Here is a 16,711-nt window from a genome sequence, read left to right on the forward strand (position 1 = left end):
ATCCCCATTCAGCCATTACCCATTCTGCCACAACCTCCCACCAGCCCGCACCCACCTCTCTTCCCACACACATGACCTCAAGCAAAATTTGTGCAGCAAGCATCAGACCACAAGAGAGCAAGCAAGTACTGGAGGATGCCTCTGGAAAACAGATAATGAAATCTCATTTTGAGGTGGCCATTAGCAGTCCCAACCAGTCTCCTTTTGTTTCCAGCGTTTTCATGATAGCCTAGCTTCAGTGACTGGAGAACACTTAGGAGCCATCGATGGAAGGGACAGTCCTTTGTGTCCCAATATTCATTCATCAGGCCTCTGAAAGATTTTGGGCAATAGTGCCTACGTTAGAACGAAGGAGTGATACAAGCTTCCGAAACCTTCCATTGACCAAGGTGGATCACAGCTGAATAAGGGAGTGGAAGCCTTTGTGGTTCTGACTGGTAGCCCAAAGCACAACATAAATGCAGTTTATGATGATTTTAACTTTGGGAAGCCAGTGATTCTTACACTTAGTGGGTCCTCTTGAATTTCTTCTTCTCTGCTAAAATAAAAGTAGCAACAGTCACCTAGAGTATTAAACATAAGGAGCTTCAGTAATGATGCAGGACTGTAAGTTATTATAGTTAGGGCACATATCAGCCAAATCACTTGGACTATTTTCTGAGTACTGAAGAATTGGTTATTCAAGAGGCAATAATAGTGACCCTGAAGGTGGTGTCAGAGAAACCCCAGTCCTCTCCATTATCCAACAGATGCAAGATTTTTACAACATTTGGAACAAGCAGGGACCCCATGGAATTTGAGCAAGCCAGGGTTCAAATTGGGGGAATGAAAGTGAATGTAGTAGTGAGAGGGAATAGTATAATTAAGGGGATAGATAATGTCTGCAGCTGCAAATGCGAGTCCCAAAGGCTGTGTTGCTTGCCCAATGCCAGTACCCTAGACCCTAGGGGACTGCTAGAGAGGATGGAATAGGGGAGCTGTTCTGTTGGGACAGCCTTCACTTGAACTGAGCTGGAAGCAGTACCCTTGCAAATCAAATAACTCACCATTGGTAAGGCTTTACGCTAAATAGTTCAGGGTGGGGGTCATGTTCAAATGAGAGAAAAAGTAGAAAGTCAAAGAGAAATGATAAGATGATTATGCAGGGTAGCAAAATGGATAACGAGAACCAGAGTGTGAAAGGACGGCATAGCATAAAAATGTAAAGTTACATCTCCAATTAGAGTCAGAACAGGAAAATGGTAAGAAAAATGAAGGCTTTTTATCTGAATGCACATAGCATTCATAATAAAATAGACAATTGAATAGCATATATAGAAGTTAATAGAAATATGGTTGTCTGGTGATCAAGGTTGAGAATTAATTATTCTAGGATGTTTAACTTTTTGAAAAGATTGGCAAATGGAAAATGAGAAGGGATTGCATTGCTTAAAAAAAGCATGGAATAAAGGCAATAGAAAGGATCCTGGATTAGAAAATAAAGAGGTGGAATCAGAGTAGGTGGAGCTAAGAACAGCATGGGGCAGAAAACATTGGGAGTTGGCTATTGACCCCCAGGTAGAAGTCATAATGTACTATCATTAAGAGAATCAGAGACACATTAACAAGAGTAACACAGTAATAGTTGGGGGCTTTAATCTACACTTAAACTGGGGAAAAACAAATTAGCTGTAATAGTGTGAAGAACAAATTGCTGGACTTGTACTAGCTAGTTTTCTAGATCATTATGTTGAGAAATCAAATGGCAAATGGGCCATTTTAGATCTATTGTTATACATTGAGAAAGGATTAATTAATAATTTTTGTAATTAAGGGGCTGTTAGGGGTGACTAATAATGTGATTTTAAAATTCTATATTGAGACCAAAAGGGATTTAATTCAATCTTAAATCTAAGTCAGCCTACGAAGATATGAATTGACTATGATAGATTGAACATTTATTAAAAGGTGTAACAATAAACGAGCAATGGCCAATGCTTAAATAATTTATACATAGTTTGCAACAACAACATATCCCTTCAGAGCACAAAAACCTAACAGAAAAGTGGTTCAACCTTCTACTGAGGACTTAAAGATAGTATCATAGTGTTACCAAGAAAAGCAGTAAGCTTGAGGACTTGAAAATTTCAGAATTCCACAAAGAAAGACCAAGAAATTGATAAGGAAAGGGGAAGTAGAATACAACAGTAATGTTGTGAGAAACATACAAGCAGACTGAAAAAGCCTTTATATGCAGCTAAAAAGAAAAAGATCAGCAATAGTTAGAGTCACAAAGACATATAGCACAGAAACGGGTCTTCAGCCCACCCAGTCCATTCTGACCATCAACCACACGGTTCCACTTTAATTCCACATTAATCCCATGTTTTATTCTCCCCACTTTCTCATCAACTCCCCCCAGATTCTATCACTTACCTACACACTAGAGCAATTTATAGTGGCCAGTTAACCTACCAACCCTCACATCTTTGGGATGTGTCAGGAACCGGAGCACCCAGAGGAAACTAACATGCTCAGAAGTAGAACATGCAAACTCGTCACAGACTGCACCCATGGTCAGGATTGAACCCAGATCTCTGGCACAGTGAAGCAGCAGCTCTGTTAGCTGCACCATTGCAGTGTTAATTTGGTTCCCTTGTAGACTTAGGCAGAGACAATAAATTAGAGATTAAGGAAATGGGAGAAAGGTTAAACAAATGTCTTCCTAGAGGAAGGGGCACAAAACTTCCCTGGGAATTGTAGAGGACAGGAGGTCTGGAGAGAAATGATACTGAAAGCCAATAAATCCCCAGAATCCAGTCACCTGCATCTCAAGATTTTGAAAGACTGGAGGTTCTGACACTGAGTATGTTGAAGATGTAAATCAATAGATTTTTGGATATTAAAGGAATTGGGGGATATAGGGCACTTATAGGAAAGTGGCAATGAGGCAAAGGATGGGCCATGATCTTATTGAATGGTACAGTAGGCACAAGGGACTGAACAGCCTGCTTCTGTTAAGTTCCAAGACTATGAAAGAATGTGTGTCAGTGACCTTGATCTTGACTTGCAGGAAGTCCAGGCACAGGTGGGAGCCTATGGTTGAGGCCACAGAAGGGTGCCAATTCTGCCAAAGACTATTATAATAAAGTTTGATTTCAGTGGACGATCCTTCAGGGAGATTGAGATTGAAGTGTGGATCCCTGTAGACCCTGTAGGGAATAAGATCTATGCCAGTTAGTCCTTCTATACATTCTCTCTCACAGTTCTGCTTTTGTGTGCAGTCTCTCTGGTCCCTGCAGTCCACTTCCATGTCTTGGTATAAAGTCACCAGGGAACCATGCAAGCACCCATTATAAACAGTTTGAAGGTTCTGAAATGGCACAGAAGAATCAGTGATGATTAGTAATAGATCTTCGAATGAGCATCCAGCTTGCAAAGTAAGCTGCAGCAGAAAGCAGAAATTGCAAGGGAGAGTGAGTTGTTCTTTATATTGTGCAGGAAACAGCATTATATAAAGCTTGTTGTTTTGTGAGTGACCAACAGCTGGTAAGCTTTGGATAAAGGTCAGTGATTTCACTCAGCAATTTCACTCAGCAATGCTTAAAAATGAGGATTAATGACTTTGGCTGCACATCCAGCATTGGAAACATCACCCATGACTCATGCTGGGAAGTGCCTGGTTGAACTTGCAATGTGATTGAATTTTTAGGCCAGTGAGTAATTATTGGCAATCTTGTCTCATTCCTCTTCTGAGTGTGTGTGTATATCTCAACACAGATGTTGAAGTAATTAGTAAATCAGCCACGTACTCTTGTACTTTCCAGTCACATCATGAGGGCCACATGAGGCATTATGTTGAAAGATTTGAGAATCAGTATCAGATGTGTAGACTTTTTTCTCCTAAGCTTAACGGATAATCATAACCCGCCCCAGTATCCTCCTGCAAACAAAGTTTGTGCCTCTGATTATGTTAAGAACTTATAATGCATCAGCTATGTATGCTAAAAGAAACTGAAGAACCATTCATACCAGTGGAATTCGTTGGTAATTATAAGTTTAGCAGTAAATACTAAACTGAAATCAGAAGAACCAGAGATGTGTTCAAATCCCACAATGGCAGTCATGGAATTTAAATTCAGTTCATTAAATAAAATCTGAATTCCAAAAATAAACCAATGTCTGAAATAGTAAAACAACAGCTTTATAATTACTATAAGATACCCATCTGTTTCACTAATCTCCTTGGAAGAGGATTTTGGCCATCTTTGCACTGTCTGGCCCATGTGTGTCCCAGACCCAACAGCAATGTGGTTGACTCTTAACTGCCAACCAAAATAGCTAGCAAGGCATTTAATTTGCATGCAGTCAGGAAGGGCAATAAATGCAGGCCTTGTTAGTGATGCTCTACATCTCATAAAGGGTTAAAAATAAAACCAGATTCCGCTTTCTTGTGGATAGAAACTGGATCAACATATATACACATGATTTAAACAAAAATCTAATCTCTAAATAATGATGAATTTCTTTAAATGTTTGCAGTTGTTCCTGTCCTGTCTTTCATTCTCATCTCCCAAGCCATCTTGCTACTAACATCTTTGTATTTAAATTTTCTAATGCAAGACTTAACAACAATGTTCTTGAAACTTTATGACAGTCTTATCAAATTCTGATCACACAGTTTCAAATGTTCTTTTAATATGATTTACTAATGCTGTTTTGTAACACAGTACTAGATCTAAAATGGAGACACAAGGGAGCGCAGATGCTGGACTCCAGAGCTGAGTTCCTCCAGCAGTTTGTTTTTGCACTAGACCTAACATGGCTGTTGCTCAGTGATTCTTGGACAGATTGTTCTTAACAAAAAAAACTTGTGCATTCTGTTATTTTTGCCAATTTGGTGTTTCTAAGTATATATGATGATTAAAGCCTTTCATTTCCCCCAATATCATTGCATTACCCTTGTTGCACACTTGTCTAATCTGATCAATTTTAGAAGATTATTGGAAGATCTTTTTCATTGGTATCAAATTTGTATCTGCCTTTTTTCCAAGATATTGTCTTATAATATTTAATGTGCTAAAGGAGATCAGATCAGCTGGATTCTAAAGTGGCATTTAGTACTATTAAGGCAAACTATAGTGTGACATGTTTCAAGGCTGGATAAGGTGAGTATACTGTAAAAATGCACCTTCATACAGAAGGCATTTAAGTGTATGGAACATATGCATTTATCCTGAGATAATATAAATTGCCAGTTAATGATGAATACATATTGGTAAACCAGGCTATTGAATTCTATGACAGAAATGGAATAGGATGTTTGTCCTTTGGCAATAGACAGATTTGGTCTTTGAATTATTAACAATTTTGTAGTGCTAGGACATAATTGGAGAGAGGGTTAATACATTTTTTTAAATTAAACTCTAAAATGTAATAATGCATTTGACAAACAACATTCTCCTTGAACTTATGCCTGCAACCACACCAAGTGCTACACCTGTCCCTACACCTCCTCCCTCACCACCATTCAGGGTCCCAGACAATCCCTCCAAGTGAGGCAGCGCTTCACCTGTGAGTCAGAGGGTGTCATTTATTGCATCTGGTGCTCCTGGTGCAGCCTCCTGTACATCGGTGAGACCTGACACAGGTTGGGTGACTACTTCGTCGAGCACCTTCACTCTGTCCACCGCAACAGCCAAGACCTCCCGGTGGCCACCCACTTCAATTCCACATCCCACTCCCATACTGACATGTCTATCTATGGCCTCCTCTATTGCCACATTGAGGCCAGATGCAGGTTGGAGGAACAGCACCTCATATTCTGCCTTGGGAGTCTCCAACCTGATGGCCTCAACATCGATTTCTCTAACTTCCAGTAACTTCACCCCTTCCTCTTCTCCCCACCCCCCCCACCACTCCCTTCCCTTATTCCTGTGGCTCCCTTCCCCCTCCTTGATGACCTGCCCATCTCCTTTCCTCCCCTCCTCCCTGGTCCACTGTCCTCTCCTACCGGATTCCTTATTCAGCCCTTTGCGTCTTCTACCTATCACCCCTCAGCTTATTACATCTTCTCCCCCTCCCCCACCCACCTACCTTCCCCCTCTCACCTGAACTCGCCTATCACCTGCCTACATATGCTCCTCCCCCTCCCCCCACCTTATTCTAGCATCTGCCTTTCCAGTCCTGATGAAGGTTCTTGGCCCGAAACGGCGACTTTTTTTTTCCCTCCATGGATGCTGCCTGACCTGCTGAGTTCCTCCAGCACTTTTTGTGTATTTCTCCTTGATCATGGTTAACTCATTATTAGGAAATTGGAGTAATTTCTATGAGTGTTTCCAAAAGTTTGTGTATTAACTTGTGTGACTTTTCCTCAGAATGGAGGGCTCAAAAGTCTTGTAGTCTAACAGGGACAATGTGGATAGAATATAGAACAGTGCAGCACTGGAACAGGCCCTTCGGGTTACACTGAATGTGCTGACTGTGATGCCAATTTAAACTGTAAATTTGCCTGCACATGGTCTACAGTGGCATGAAAAAGTTTGGGCACCCCTGGTCAAAATTTCTGTTACTGTGAATAGTTAAGTGATAGAAGATGAACTGATCTCCAAAAGTCATAAAGTTAAAGATGAAACATTCTTTTCAACATTTTAAGCAAGATTAGTGTATTATTTTTGTTTTATACAATTTTAGAGTGAAAAAAGGAAAGGAGCACCATGCAAAAGTTTGGACACCCCAAGAGATTTGAGCTCTCAGATAACTTTTACCAAGGTCTCAGACCTTCATTAGCTTGTTAGGGCTATGGCTTGTTCATAGTCATTGTTAGGAAAGGCCAGGTGATGCAAATTTCAAAGCTTTATAAATACCCTGACTCCTCAAACCTTGTCCCAACAATCAGCAGCCATGGGGTCCTCTAAGCAGCTGCCTAGCACTCTGAAAATTAAAATAAATGATGCCCACAAAGCAGGAGAAGGCTATAAGAAGATAGCAAGGTGTTTTCAGGTAGCCGTTTCTTCAGTTCGTAATGTAATTACGAAATGGCAGTTAACAGGAACGGTGGAGGTCAAGTTGAGGTCTGGAAGACCAAGAAAACTTTCCGAGAGAACTGCTCGTAGGATTGCTAGAAAGACAAATAAAAACCCCAGTTTCACTGTAAAAGACCTTCAGGAAGATTTAGCAGACTCTGGAGTGGTGTTGCACTGTTCTACTGTGCAGCGACACCTGCACAAATATGACCTTCATGGAAAAGTCATCAGAAGAAAACCTTTCCTGCATCCTCACCACAAAATGCAGCGTAAGAAATTTGCAAAGGAACATCTAAACAAGCCTGATGCATTTTGGAAACCAGTCCTGTGGACTGATGAAGTTAAAATAGAACTTTTTGGCTGCAACGAGCAAAGGTATGTTTGGAGAAAAAAGGGTGCAGAATTTCATGAAAAGAACACCTCTCCAACTGTTAAGCACGGGGGTGGATCGATCATGCTTTGGGCTTGTGTTGCAGCCAGTGGCACGGGGAACATTTCACTGGTAGAGGGAAGAATGAATTCAATTAAATACCAGCAAATTCTGGAAGCAAACATCACACCGTCTATAAAACAAAAAGCTGAAGATGAAAAGAGGATGGCTTCTACAACAGGATAACGATCCCAAACACACCTCAAAATCCACAATGGACTACCTCAAGAGGCACAAGCTGAAGGTTTTGCCATGGCCCTCACAGTCCCCCAACCTAAACATCATCGAAAATCTGTGGATAGACCTCAAAAGAGCAGTGCATGCAAGACAGCCCAAGAAACTCACAGAACTAGAAAGCTTTTGCAAGGAAGAATGGGTGAAAATCCCCCAAACAAGAATTGAAAGACCCTTAGCTGGCTACAGAAGGCGTTTACAAGCTGTGATACTTGCCAAAGGGGGTGTTACTAAGTACTGACCATGCAGGGTGCCCAAACTTTTGCTTCAGGCCCTTTTCCTTTTTTGTTATTTTGAAACTGTAAAAGATGGAAATAAAAAAGTAATCTTACTTAAAATATTAAAGCAATGTGTCATCTTTAACTTTATGCCTTTTGGAAATAAGGTCATCTTTTACTCAGCTATTCACAGTAACAGAAATTTTGACCAGGGGTGCCCAAACTTTTGCATGCCACTGTATAATCCCTCCATTCCCTGTCTGTTCACGTGTCTTTCTAAATGCTTCTTAAACATGTTTCAAGTGATCCTTTTGCATGTATATGATGGTAATTATGACCTTTTATTGAAGGTCTGTACCATTAGTACTAACAAGGTTTGTGATTGGGATGAGGAATCTAAGCATAAATCAATTGAAAGTATCAAGTTTTCTAAATATTGTTTTTCAGATGCATGAATGTGGGAGTCTATCCCTAGTGGTATTAACTCGTTGTTGCCATGACAACGGGTGACTGCTGTCATCTCCCTGGATCTCTCTGTGATTGTACTGCCAGTGCTGCCTTTTCTAAGACGGTAGCAGCAGCTGATGTGGGTCGGCCTCAGTACATCACGCAAGTGACAGCAAAAAATGGCCGCCTCCTATCAACTGTGGTAAAGGCTCTAAGTACACAAGGGTAAGTGATTGTGGGCTGCCAGAAAATAGGAATGCGTTTCTCTCTATTTGTTCTTACCATTTCACAGCATGACAGAAATGGAGTATCGTTTTAACAGCTTTATAGGTAAATTGTCCTTTTCTGCCTGGAACCTCTTTCTCTGCAGTTTACCAAGAGACCAAATTAATATGTCTGTTGGCTTGAAATCTTATTGCAAACCAGGGACAACTGTGTCATAGAAATAAAAAATGCTGCAAACCCTCAGCAGATCAGGAGCATCTGTGGAACGGAGTTAAATTGTAAGTTAGAGACCCTTCAAAAAAAGGAGAGAGATAAAAAGGTTTTTTAGTTATAAGAACACGAGAAAATGGGGGCAGGAGTAGGTTAACAAGCCCCTCAAGCCTGCCGCACATTCAGAATGATCATAGTTGATCTATGGTAATCTCAACTCCTTACAGAGAAGGTGTGGGAGGGTTTAATAGGACGAAGGGAATTTCTGTGATTGGGTGGGGGCAGTATTGGTATTGGTTTTTATTGTCACTTGTACCAAGATACAGTGAAAAACTTGTCTTGCATACTGATCGTACAGGTCAATTCATTACACAGTGCAGTTACATTGGGTTAGTACAGAGTGCATTGAGGTAGTACAGGTAAAAATAATAACAGTACAGAGTAAAGTGTCACAGCTACAGAGAAAGTGCAGTGCAGTAAGGTGCAAGGTCACAAGGTAGATCGTGAGGTTATAGTCCATCTCATCGTAGGATTGCTGTTGGGATGGGCTGTTAATGGGACAGTTAGAGGATGACAAAGAAGTGTGTGTTGTGAATAGCAGGTCAGCATGTGCTAATGAAGAGGGATGAAAATTTAAGGCAAGATTACAAACAGATGACTTGGAGCAAAAATAGCCAGTTCTGATATTGACAGAGAAAGCAAATTTTTCAAAGTTGGAGAATTCAGTATTGAATCCTGAAGGTTTCATTGTCCCAGACAGAAGATGAGATACTGTTTCTCAAGCTTGCTTTGACCTCCTTCTAACAGTACCAGTGGGTCACAGATAAATCAGAGTGAGAGTGGGCTGGAGAATTAAAGAAGCTTGGGGTCTCCTCTGTAGACCGAAAGCAGGTGTTCCACAAAGTAGTCACCTTGCAGCATTTGTTTCCTCCAATGTAGAGAAAATCACCTTGTGAATACTGAATGCAGTACACTAGATTGGTAGAATTGCTGATGAATTACTGCTTCACCTGACAAGACTTCTTGGGTCCATGGATGGTGGAAAGGGAAGAAGTGAAAGAACAGGTGTTGCATCTCCTGGGGTTGCATGAGGAAATGCCGCTGGACAGGGAGTGGTTGATGGGGATGGGTAGTAGAGTGATTCCGAGACTAGTAAAGGGAATGGACTTTTTAAAATGCTGAAATAGGAGAGGAGGGAAAGATGATCCAGTGGTGGAATCTTGCTGGAGCTGACAGAAATAGCAAAGGATGTTCTGTTGAATGCTGAAGCTGCTGCAAGATGAGGACTAGGGGACCAGGGTGATAGTGGGTGAAAGCTGAAATGTGAGAAATAGATGAAATGAGGCAAAGGACTCTGTACTCTATGGCTAAGGGGAAGTCACAGTCTGGGGAAAAGGAAGACATTACAGAGACACCTTTGTGAAAAGTCTCATTGTTGCAGCAAATACAATGAAGACAGTGGAATTGGGATAAAGGAATAGAATCCTTACAGGAAGCACAATGGGAAGAATAGCCGTGAGAGTCTCTAGAAGTAAAGCAACCTCATATTCTGATTGCGAGATTCTTTCCTGTTTCATTTGTAGTTGGAATGTAAGTTGGTTTGTTAATGAAGTGGACTCATGCTCTAGATGTTGGAAGACGCACTGTGCTGGCAGAGGTTTATGAGGGCAGAACTCCTGTAGTTATCTGCATACTTTGAGCAGGCAACAAATTTCTGCTAGGACACATCAAGAGCATACCTCACAGAGTTTTCAGCAGATTAGTGAGGCATCAATCAACTCTCAAGGAGGAAGAATAGTCCTGGAAGAACTCCCAACCTTCAATTTCTGGTGGACCTGGCACCTGAGGTCCAGATGATTAATTTCCTCCTGAAAGATACAGACACTTCATAAAAATCCTTCATAGTCCATTCTCATGTATTGAGAGAGAAGTCAAGGGTTTATCAAGAACATGTTGAGAGGAGTCCCCCAAGTTATGCCCCAGTTTTTGACCTCCTTATTGAAGATTTGGATACAACCAGAATTTCTAAACCTCTTACATTATTAATTAACATATAATTTTGTGGTGCTGCTATTTCTAGGTAACTATATTTTGATGCAAATTGGTCTATTAATCTGATTTCTCCACAAACCATCAATGGGATTTGATTGGGGAAAGGTGTGGAGCATGATTGGGGGTGGGGGGGAATGGAAGTAGTTTTCCACAGGATGATGTATCAGTGGTGGAATCTCAGAGACGAGAGTTGGCTGGTGTCAGTTGGAATCTTTTGGAGTATTGTACTGAAACTTTGAGAAAGTAGATAAATAGAGGAATGTATAATCACACTGGTTTATTTTTACACTTTTTTTTAGCAATACAGAAATAAATTCATACCTCCTAAAGCTGGTGGAACAATGGTTAACACGAGAAAGAAATTCCTGATTATTCTTTCAAATAAACTTTATATGGATATGGGTTGATTGATCTGAATGGTTTTTGCTCATGAGTTCTTATCCAATTTTCATCAAATTCTAATGAGGAGGAAAAGAATGATTGGCATAAGTTTGTTTTTTTTTCTCTCTCTTAGTAAGGCCAAATGTGGAATTCAATTTCTTTTAATGATTACAAAAATAATCTGCATTTAACATCACACAGTGTTTACTAACATTCCTTTGAAATGAAATTGGCCTGGTCCAATGAAAGAGATAGAAGGTCAGCTGAGGCAGCTATTAAAATGCATTTTAAAAGAGAGGGGCTTAGGAATGGAATTCCAGAGCTAAAGGCACAGTCACTGGTGAAAGAGCAGAGAGAATTGGAGATGTGCAGAGATCAGAAATGGAAGGGTAGAGAAATCTTGAGAAATAGCTAGAGGTCCTGGAGAGATTTGGAGATAAGTTTTAAAATCCTCCCATTTTATAATCAAAACCTCAATTTTAATGTTTTGTCTTATAGTACCAAAAATGAATTCTAGCTGTTTTTGTACACAGCTATAGAAAGCAAAATCTATCTTTTTAAAATATTTTTCTTATTAAAATAAAACCAAAATTTGAGTGTTGACCTAAATTTATTATACAGTTAAAGCTCTGGAAACATTCCTGCTTGGCAAGCATGCCGTCTCAGGTGCATTTTGTAGTTGGCTAGTGGGAGGTGTTTCAAACCAAACAGCATAGTTTTATTTCAGGAAGATGTCATGGTGTTCTTTTGGCTTGTACGCAACTCAGGCTGAATGGAGTGGGATCAGACTTTTACATTTGCACTCAAATTTGGAAGCTGCATTCCTTTTATATCTCAAGGTGCCCCAGGTATTTTAATACTGAAAAATTCAACAGGTAATTTCATTGTGATAGCACAAAGGAGGCTACATATCCTACTGAGTCTAATCCAGCAGTAGACCAATGTTCCAAAGACGTACAGGTTAGGAAGTTGTGGGCATGCTATGTTGGCGCAGGAAGCATGGCGACACTTGTGGGCTGCTCCCAGAACATTTTACGCAAAAATGCATTTCACTGTGTGTTTTGATATACATGTGACTAATAAAGAAATCTTATTTTATGTTCTTCTCTAAAAGCTGAAAATGCTAGAAACACTCAGCAAGTCAGGCAGCACCTATGGAAAGAGAAACAGTGAACATTCAGGTCCAGGATCCTCCTTCAGTACTGGGAAAGAGAGAACACATTAGTTTTAGGCATTGGAGAAAGTAGGTGAGGGGATTTGGGAGAACTAAGGAGATATCTCTGATACTGAGACCAGATAAACTAATGTGGCAGTTAAGGAGCAGTTAAAATCAGATTAGGCTTCTTTGTTTGACTGATGGTAAGGCTGTGGGACATGACCAGCAGACCAGATTATACAAAAAGCGGGGAAAGGAAATGCTGCACCAAAGTTGTGACAGGCAAAAACGGCCATTTCTAATACAGACAGAAAGAAAGGTGAGTTACCCAAAGTTTGAGAGTTCGATATTGAGTTCTGCAGGTTGCAGCATACCCAGAAGGGAGATGAGATGCTGCTTCCCAAGCTTGTTTTGTCCCTCTTTGTAACAGTAAAGGAGACCACAGACTGAAAGATCACATTGGAAGTGAGATGGTAAATTCAAATGGCAGACAACCAGAAGCTTGCGGTCACTCTTCTGGTCTGAGCATAGGTGGTCTGCAAAGTAGTCACCCCATCTGTGCAATCTTCCTTTTTTTAAACAATCTAATTCCTCCAGCACTTTTTGTGTATTGTACTACATTCAATGTTCACAACGTGGCCCCTTATACATTGGAGAAAACAAATGCAGATTGGGTGATCGCTCTGTGACGTACCTGTGCTCAGTACACAGGAGTGACTCTTTGCTTTTCCATCGTAATCCTGTGGCTGAAATTGTCTTTCCTGTGACTATTCTAGTAAATCCTTCCTGTATCCTATCAAGGAGATTCCTGAAGTATGGTGAATAGAATTGGATGCAACAGTCCAGTTTTGATGTAATCCCCCTGCTTTTCTATTCTATGCCTTTATTTGTAAGTCACAGAAGCTAGAGAGTGATTAGTAAAGCATGTTGCAACTATCAAGGCTTTATGTATATAAATGCCAAGGTCTCTCTGCTACTGAAGGCTCCTTCCAATTGTGTCATTTATTTTGTGTTGTCTCTTTGTCTATACCATCGGATGGCTCTCCAGTGCAGAGTTGAATGAATGTATTTGATTAAATCTGGTGCCTCAGTTGATGCTGATCCTTCCAGATTTTATTGTGAATTTGAAAGTTGTGTATATATGAGAAATGAAACATATTGATTTTCTGTCAAATATTGTTTATTGCCTTTTGCTAACCATGGTTTGTCCTTGTCAATATCTTGCATGGATCGGAATTAAGACATTATAATTTAGTGATGTTAAGTGTATTTGTGAAGCTCAGGCAGTTAATAAACCTCTTCAAACTGCAAGATTAAGTTACAGTTTACAGCATTTCGCTTGGTACTTCCCTTCATTTCATTAGTTAGATAGTAGCTGTTAACTGTCTCATTGCCGTGGAATTCACAATCATCTTATTTGGCTCTTTTGTAGATTACCACATTCTGTGCAATAGAAAACAAGTGCACTTTATAAAAAGCACGTAATGCAGCATGTGATAGTAAAATGTATTTGTTTGCTTCCAGTGATGGACCGATTTGCCGGATATGTCATGAGGGCAACAACCTGGAAATTTTGCTGTCACCTTGTGGTTGCACTGGAACACTTGGAGCAGTTCACAAAACCTGCTTAGAGAGATGGCTTTCATCTTCTAATACCAGCTTCTGTGAACTGTGCCAGACTGAGTTTCTGGTCGAGCGAAAGCCTAGACCTTTGAGGGAGGTAGGTGTAGAAAAATGATGATCTGATGCATTATAGTGCCAATACATGAAATGTAAGTTTTTTTTTTACTGGTTTTACTGTAGATTGAAATTCGATAGTAAATTTTATTTTTGAGAGGTTTTTATGAAGTTTATCAGACTTTAAAGGACTAAATTAAAAAAATAGCATGCGTGGCAGAGGTTTGACACTTTCCCCACTTATTGACCAGATCAGTAAGGTCAAAACTTTGAAGTGATGATTTAATTGATCTTGACCGGATGAAAAAGAGAAAGGAGCAATGTACAGCCTGGATGACTATTCCTTTTGCTCCAACAATGCTTCTTGAGGTGAAGAAATTATTGTAACTCCACAACATCAATTTATACCCTTCAACTTAAAACACAAATGTTTCAAGGTATTTCATGGACAGGTAGAAATTCAATTTTTTGGCTCGTCATTGTAAGGTCTAAACTACTGAAGTTATTGAGCTCTCTTGAACTGCATGTCTTCAGTTATGCAGCCATTAATACATTGTTTTTTGCAAGTGACACTTACTTTAAAAGAAACCGTGTTGATTGAAAGCAGGCTGCTATCAATAATTTATTTGTAGCATATTGCAAGACAGGTTTCTTCAGCTTTTTACCTGTGACTAATTCATAAACTATAAACCACAGACTTATGCTTTCCCCCATCTACCCTAATTATTACCCAAGTGCTGAAAAATAAAAGCACTTGCCTATAGTAATAACTGAAAGGTGCATAACAGATCAAGAATATTGCATGTGACTCAAGTTGCACATATTTGGTAGGTAATGAGGCTCTTCTGTTTTTCAGTGGCTGAGAGATCCAGGTCCAAGGAATGAGAAGAGGACATTATTTTGTGATATGATTTGCTTTCTTTTCATCACTCCATTAGCAGCAATCTCTGGCTGGCTCTGCTTGCGAGGAGCACAGGATCATCTACAATTCAACAGCCGTCTTGAAGCAGTTGGACTAATTGCACTCACTGTGGCACTTTTTACCATCTATGTCCTGTGGACACTGGTAAGTAGGAATTAAGTAAGGTGAAACATTACTGAGTCATTCCACTGATTTAGTCCTTGTATTTTGCCAGGTTGAAGGAAATATTTCTCCCTTTTCCAGCTTCCTGTGTGCATGTGTACATTGAATGTAAGCAATTATAGAATCATTATTTTAATTACTAAGTTACTAAACTAGACTCCCGCTTTTGTTTATATTAAGAAGTCTGCTTTTTCCCTTATAACACATTTTGGGGAGTGAATCAACAGTATATATTTTAAAAAAAGAATAAATTCCAGTTGCAAGGAATTCAGCATTTTAAAAAGCAAAGTCCAACATATCAAGTGGTTGGACAAATGATGAATCTGCCTTTGTGTTACAAAGTTGTGCAGCATGGAAATAGGCCCCTTGGCCAAACTCGGCCATGTCGACCGTGACGCCTATCTACACTAATCCCATTTGCCTGCATTAGGCCCGTATCCTCCATCTCCTTTCCTATCCAAGTACCTGTCCAAATGCCTTTTAACCATTGTAGTTGTATCCGGCTCTACCATTTCCTTTGGCAGCATGTTCTATATAACCTCCATCCTCTGAATGGAAAAACCTGCTCCTAAGATCTCCATTAAATTTTTCCCCTCTCATTTTTAACTTGTGCCCTCTAGATTTAGATTCCCCCACTGTAAGAAAAAGATTTTGACTATCTTTGTGCCCCGCATCATTTTATAAACCTCCATAAGGTCATCCCTCGGCCTAGTTTTCAGTGAGAATAAACCCAGCCTATCTGACCTCTCCTTATCACTACATTGCAGGCAGCATTCTGGTAAATCTTTCTAATGCTGCCATATCCTTCCTGTAGCTTGGCGACCAGAACTGTACACAATGCTCCAAGTGAGAACTGACCAATGTTTTGTACAGCTGCAACATGACATCCCAACTCTTATACTCAATGTCTTGGCCTATGAAGGCAAGCATGCCAAATGCTTTCTTCACTACCCTATCTACCTGTGTTGCCGTTTTCAGGGAGCTATGAACATGCAGCCCAAGGTCCTTCTGTACCTCACACTCCTGAAGTCCCTGCCATTTACTGTATGTGTCTTGTTCGTATTTGACATCCCAAAATGCATTACCTCACAATTGTCTGGATTAAATTCCATCTGCCACCGCTCCACCCAACTTTCCTAATGCTCTATCTCCCTATCTCCTACTCCACTAATTTGTGTCATCAGCAAACTTGCTAACCAGCCGTTCTATATTCTCATTCAAGTCATTAATATATGTGACAAACAACAATGATCCCAGAACCGATTCCTGTCATACACCAATGGTTACAGATTTCCAGTCAGAAAAACACCCCTCGATCGCTACCCTCTGCCTCCTATTAGCAAGCCAATTTTGGATCCAGTTTGCCAACACACCTTGGATCCTATGTGCCCTACATTGCTTTTAAATAGCTTTTGGTGCCAGAACCTGTAGTGCTATAAACGTATGCAGTCCTTGAACATTTGAAGTTGCTTGGAGAACTGTCTTGCATCTCTGGCGATCGGCAAAAGACTATTATGTAGCTTCACTTAACCACAGTCTCTGCGGTGGCTGCTGCTGCGATTTTATTGAATTTCCATTATTCTCTTTTTAAAG

At 40.2% G+C, this 16,711-nt stretch overlaps 1 protein-coding gene across 4 annotated transcripts in view; it reads left to right on the forward strand.

Moving 5' to 3' along the window:
• marchf2 (membrane-associated ring finger (C3HC4) 2) overlaps positions 1-16,711 on the forward strand; it is a 44,827-nt gene that overhangs the window by 16,336 nt on the left and 11,780 nt on the right. For all 4 annotated transcript variants that reach the window (XM_052038166.1, XM_052038168.1, XM_052038169.1 and 1 more), the window contains exons 3-5: positions 8,334-8,558; positions 13,882-14,077; positions 14,891-15,100. In XM_052038166.1, coding sequence (XP_051894126.1) covers positions 8,383-8,558; positions 13,882-14,077; positions 14,891-15,100 — 582 coding nt within the window. In that variant the 5' untranslated portion in view covers positions 8,334-8,382. The remainder of the gene's footprint in view (positions 1-8,333; positions 8,559-13,881; positions 14,078-14,890; positions 15,101-16,711) is intronic.

The sequence above is a fragment of the Pristis pectinata genome, chromosome 24 (genome assembly GCF_009764475.1).
Source record: "Pristis pectinata isolate sPriPec2 chromosome 24, sPriPec2.1.pri, whole genome shotgun sequence".
Classification (NCBI taxonomy): Eukaryota; Metazoa; Chordata; class Chondrichthyes; order Rhinopristiformes; family Pristidae; genus Pristis; species Pristis pectinata.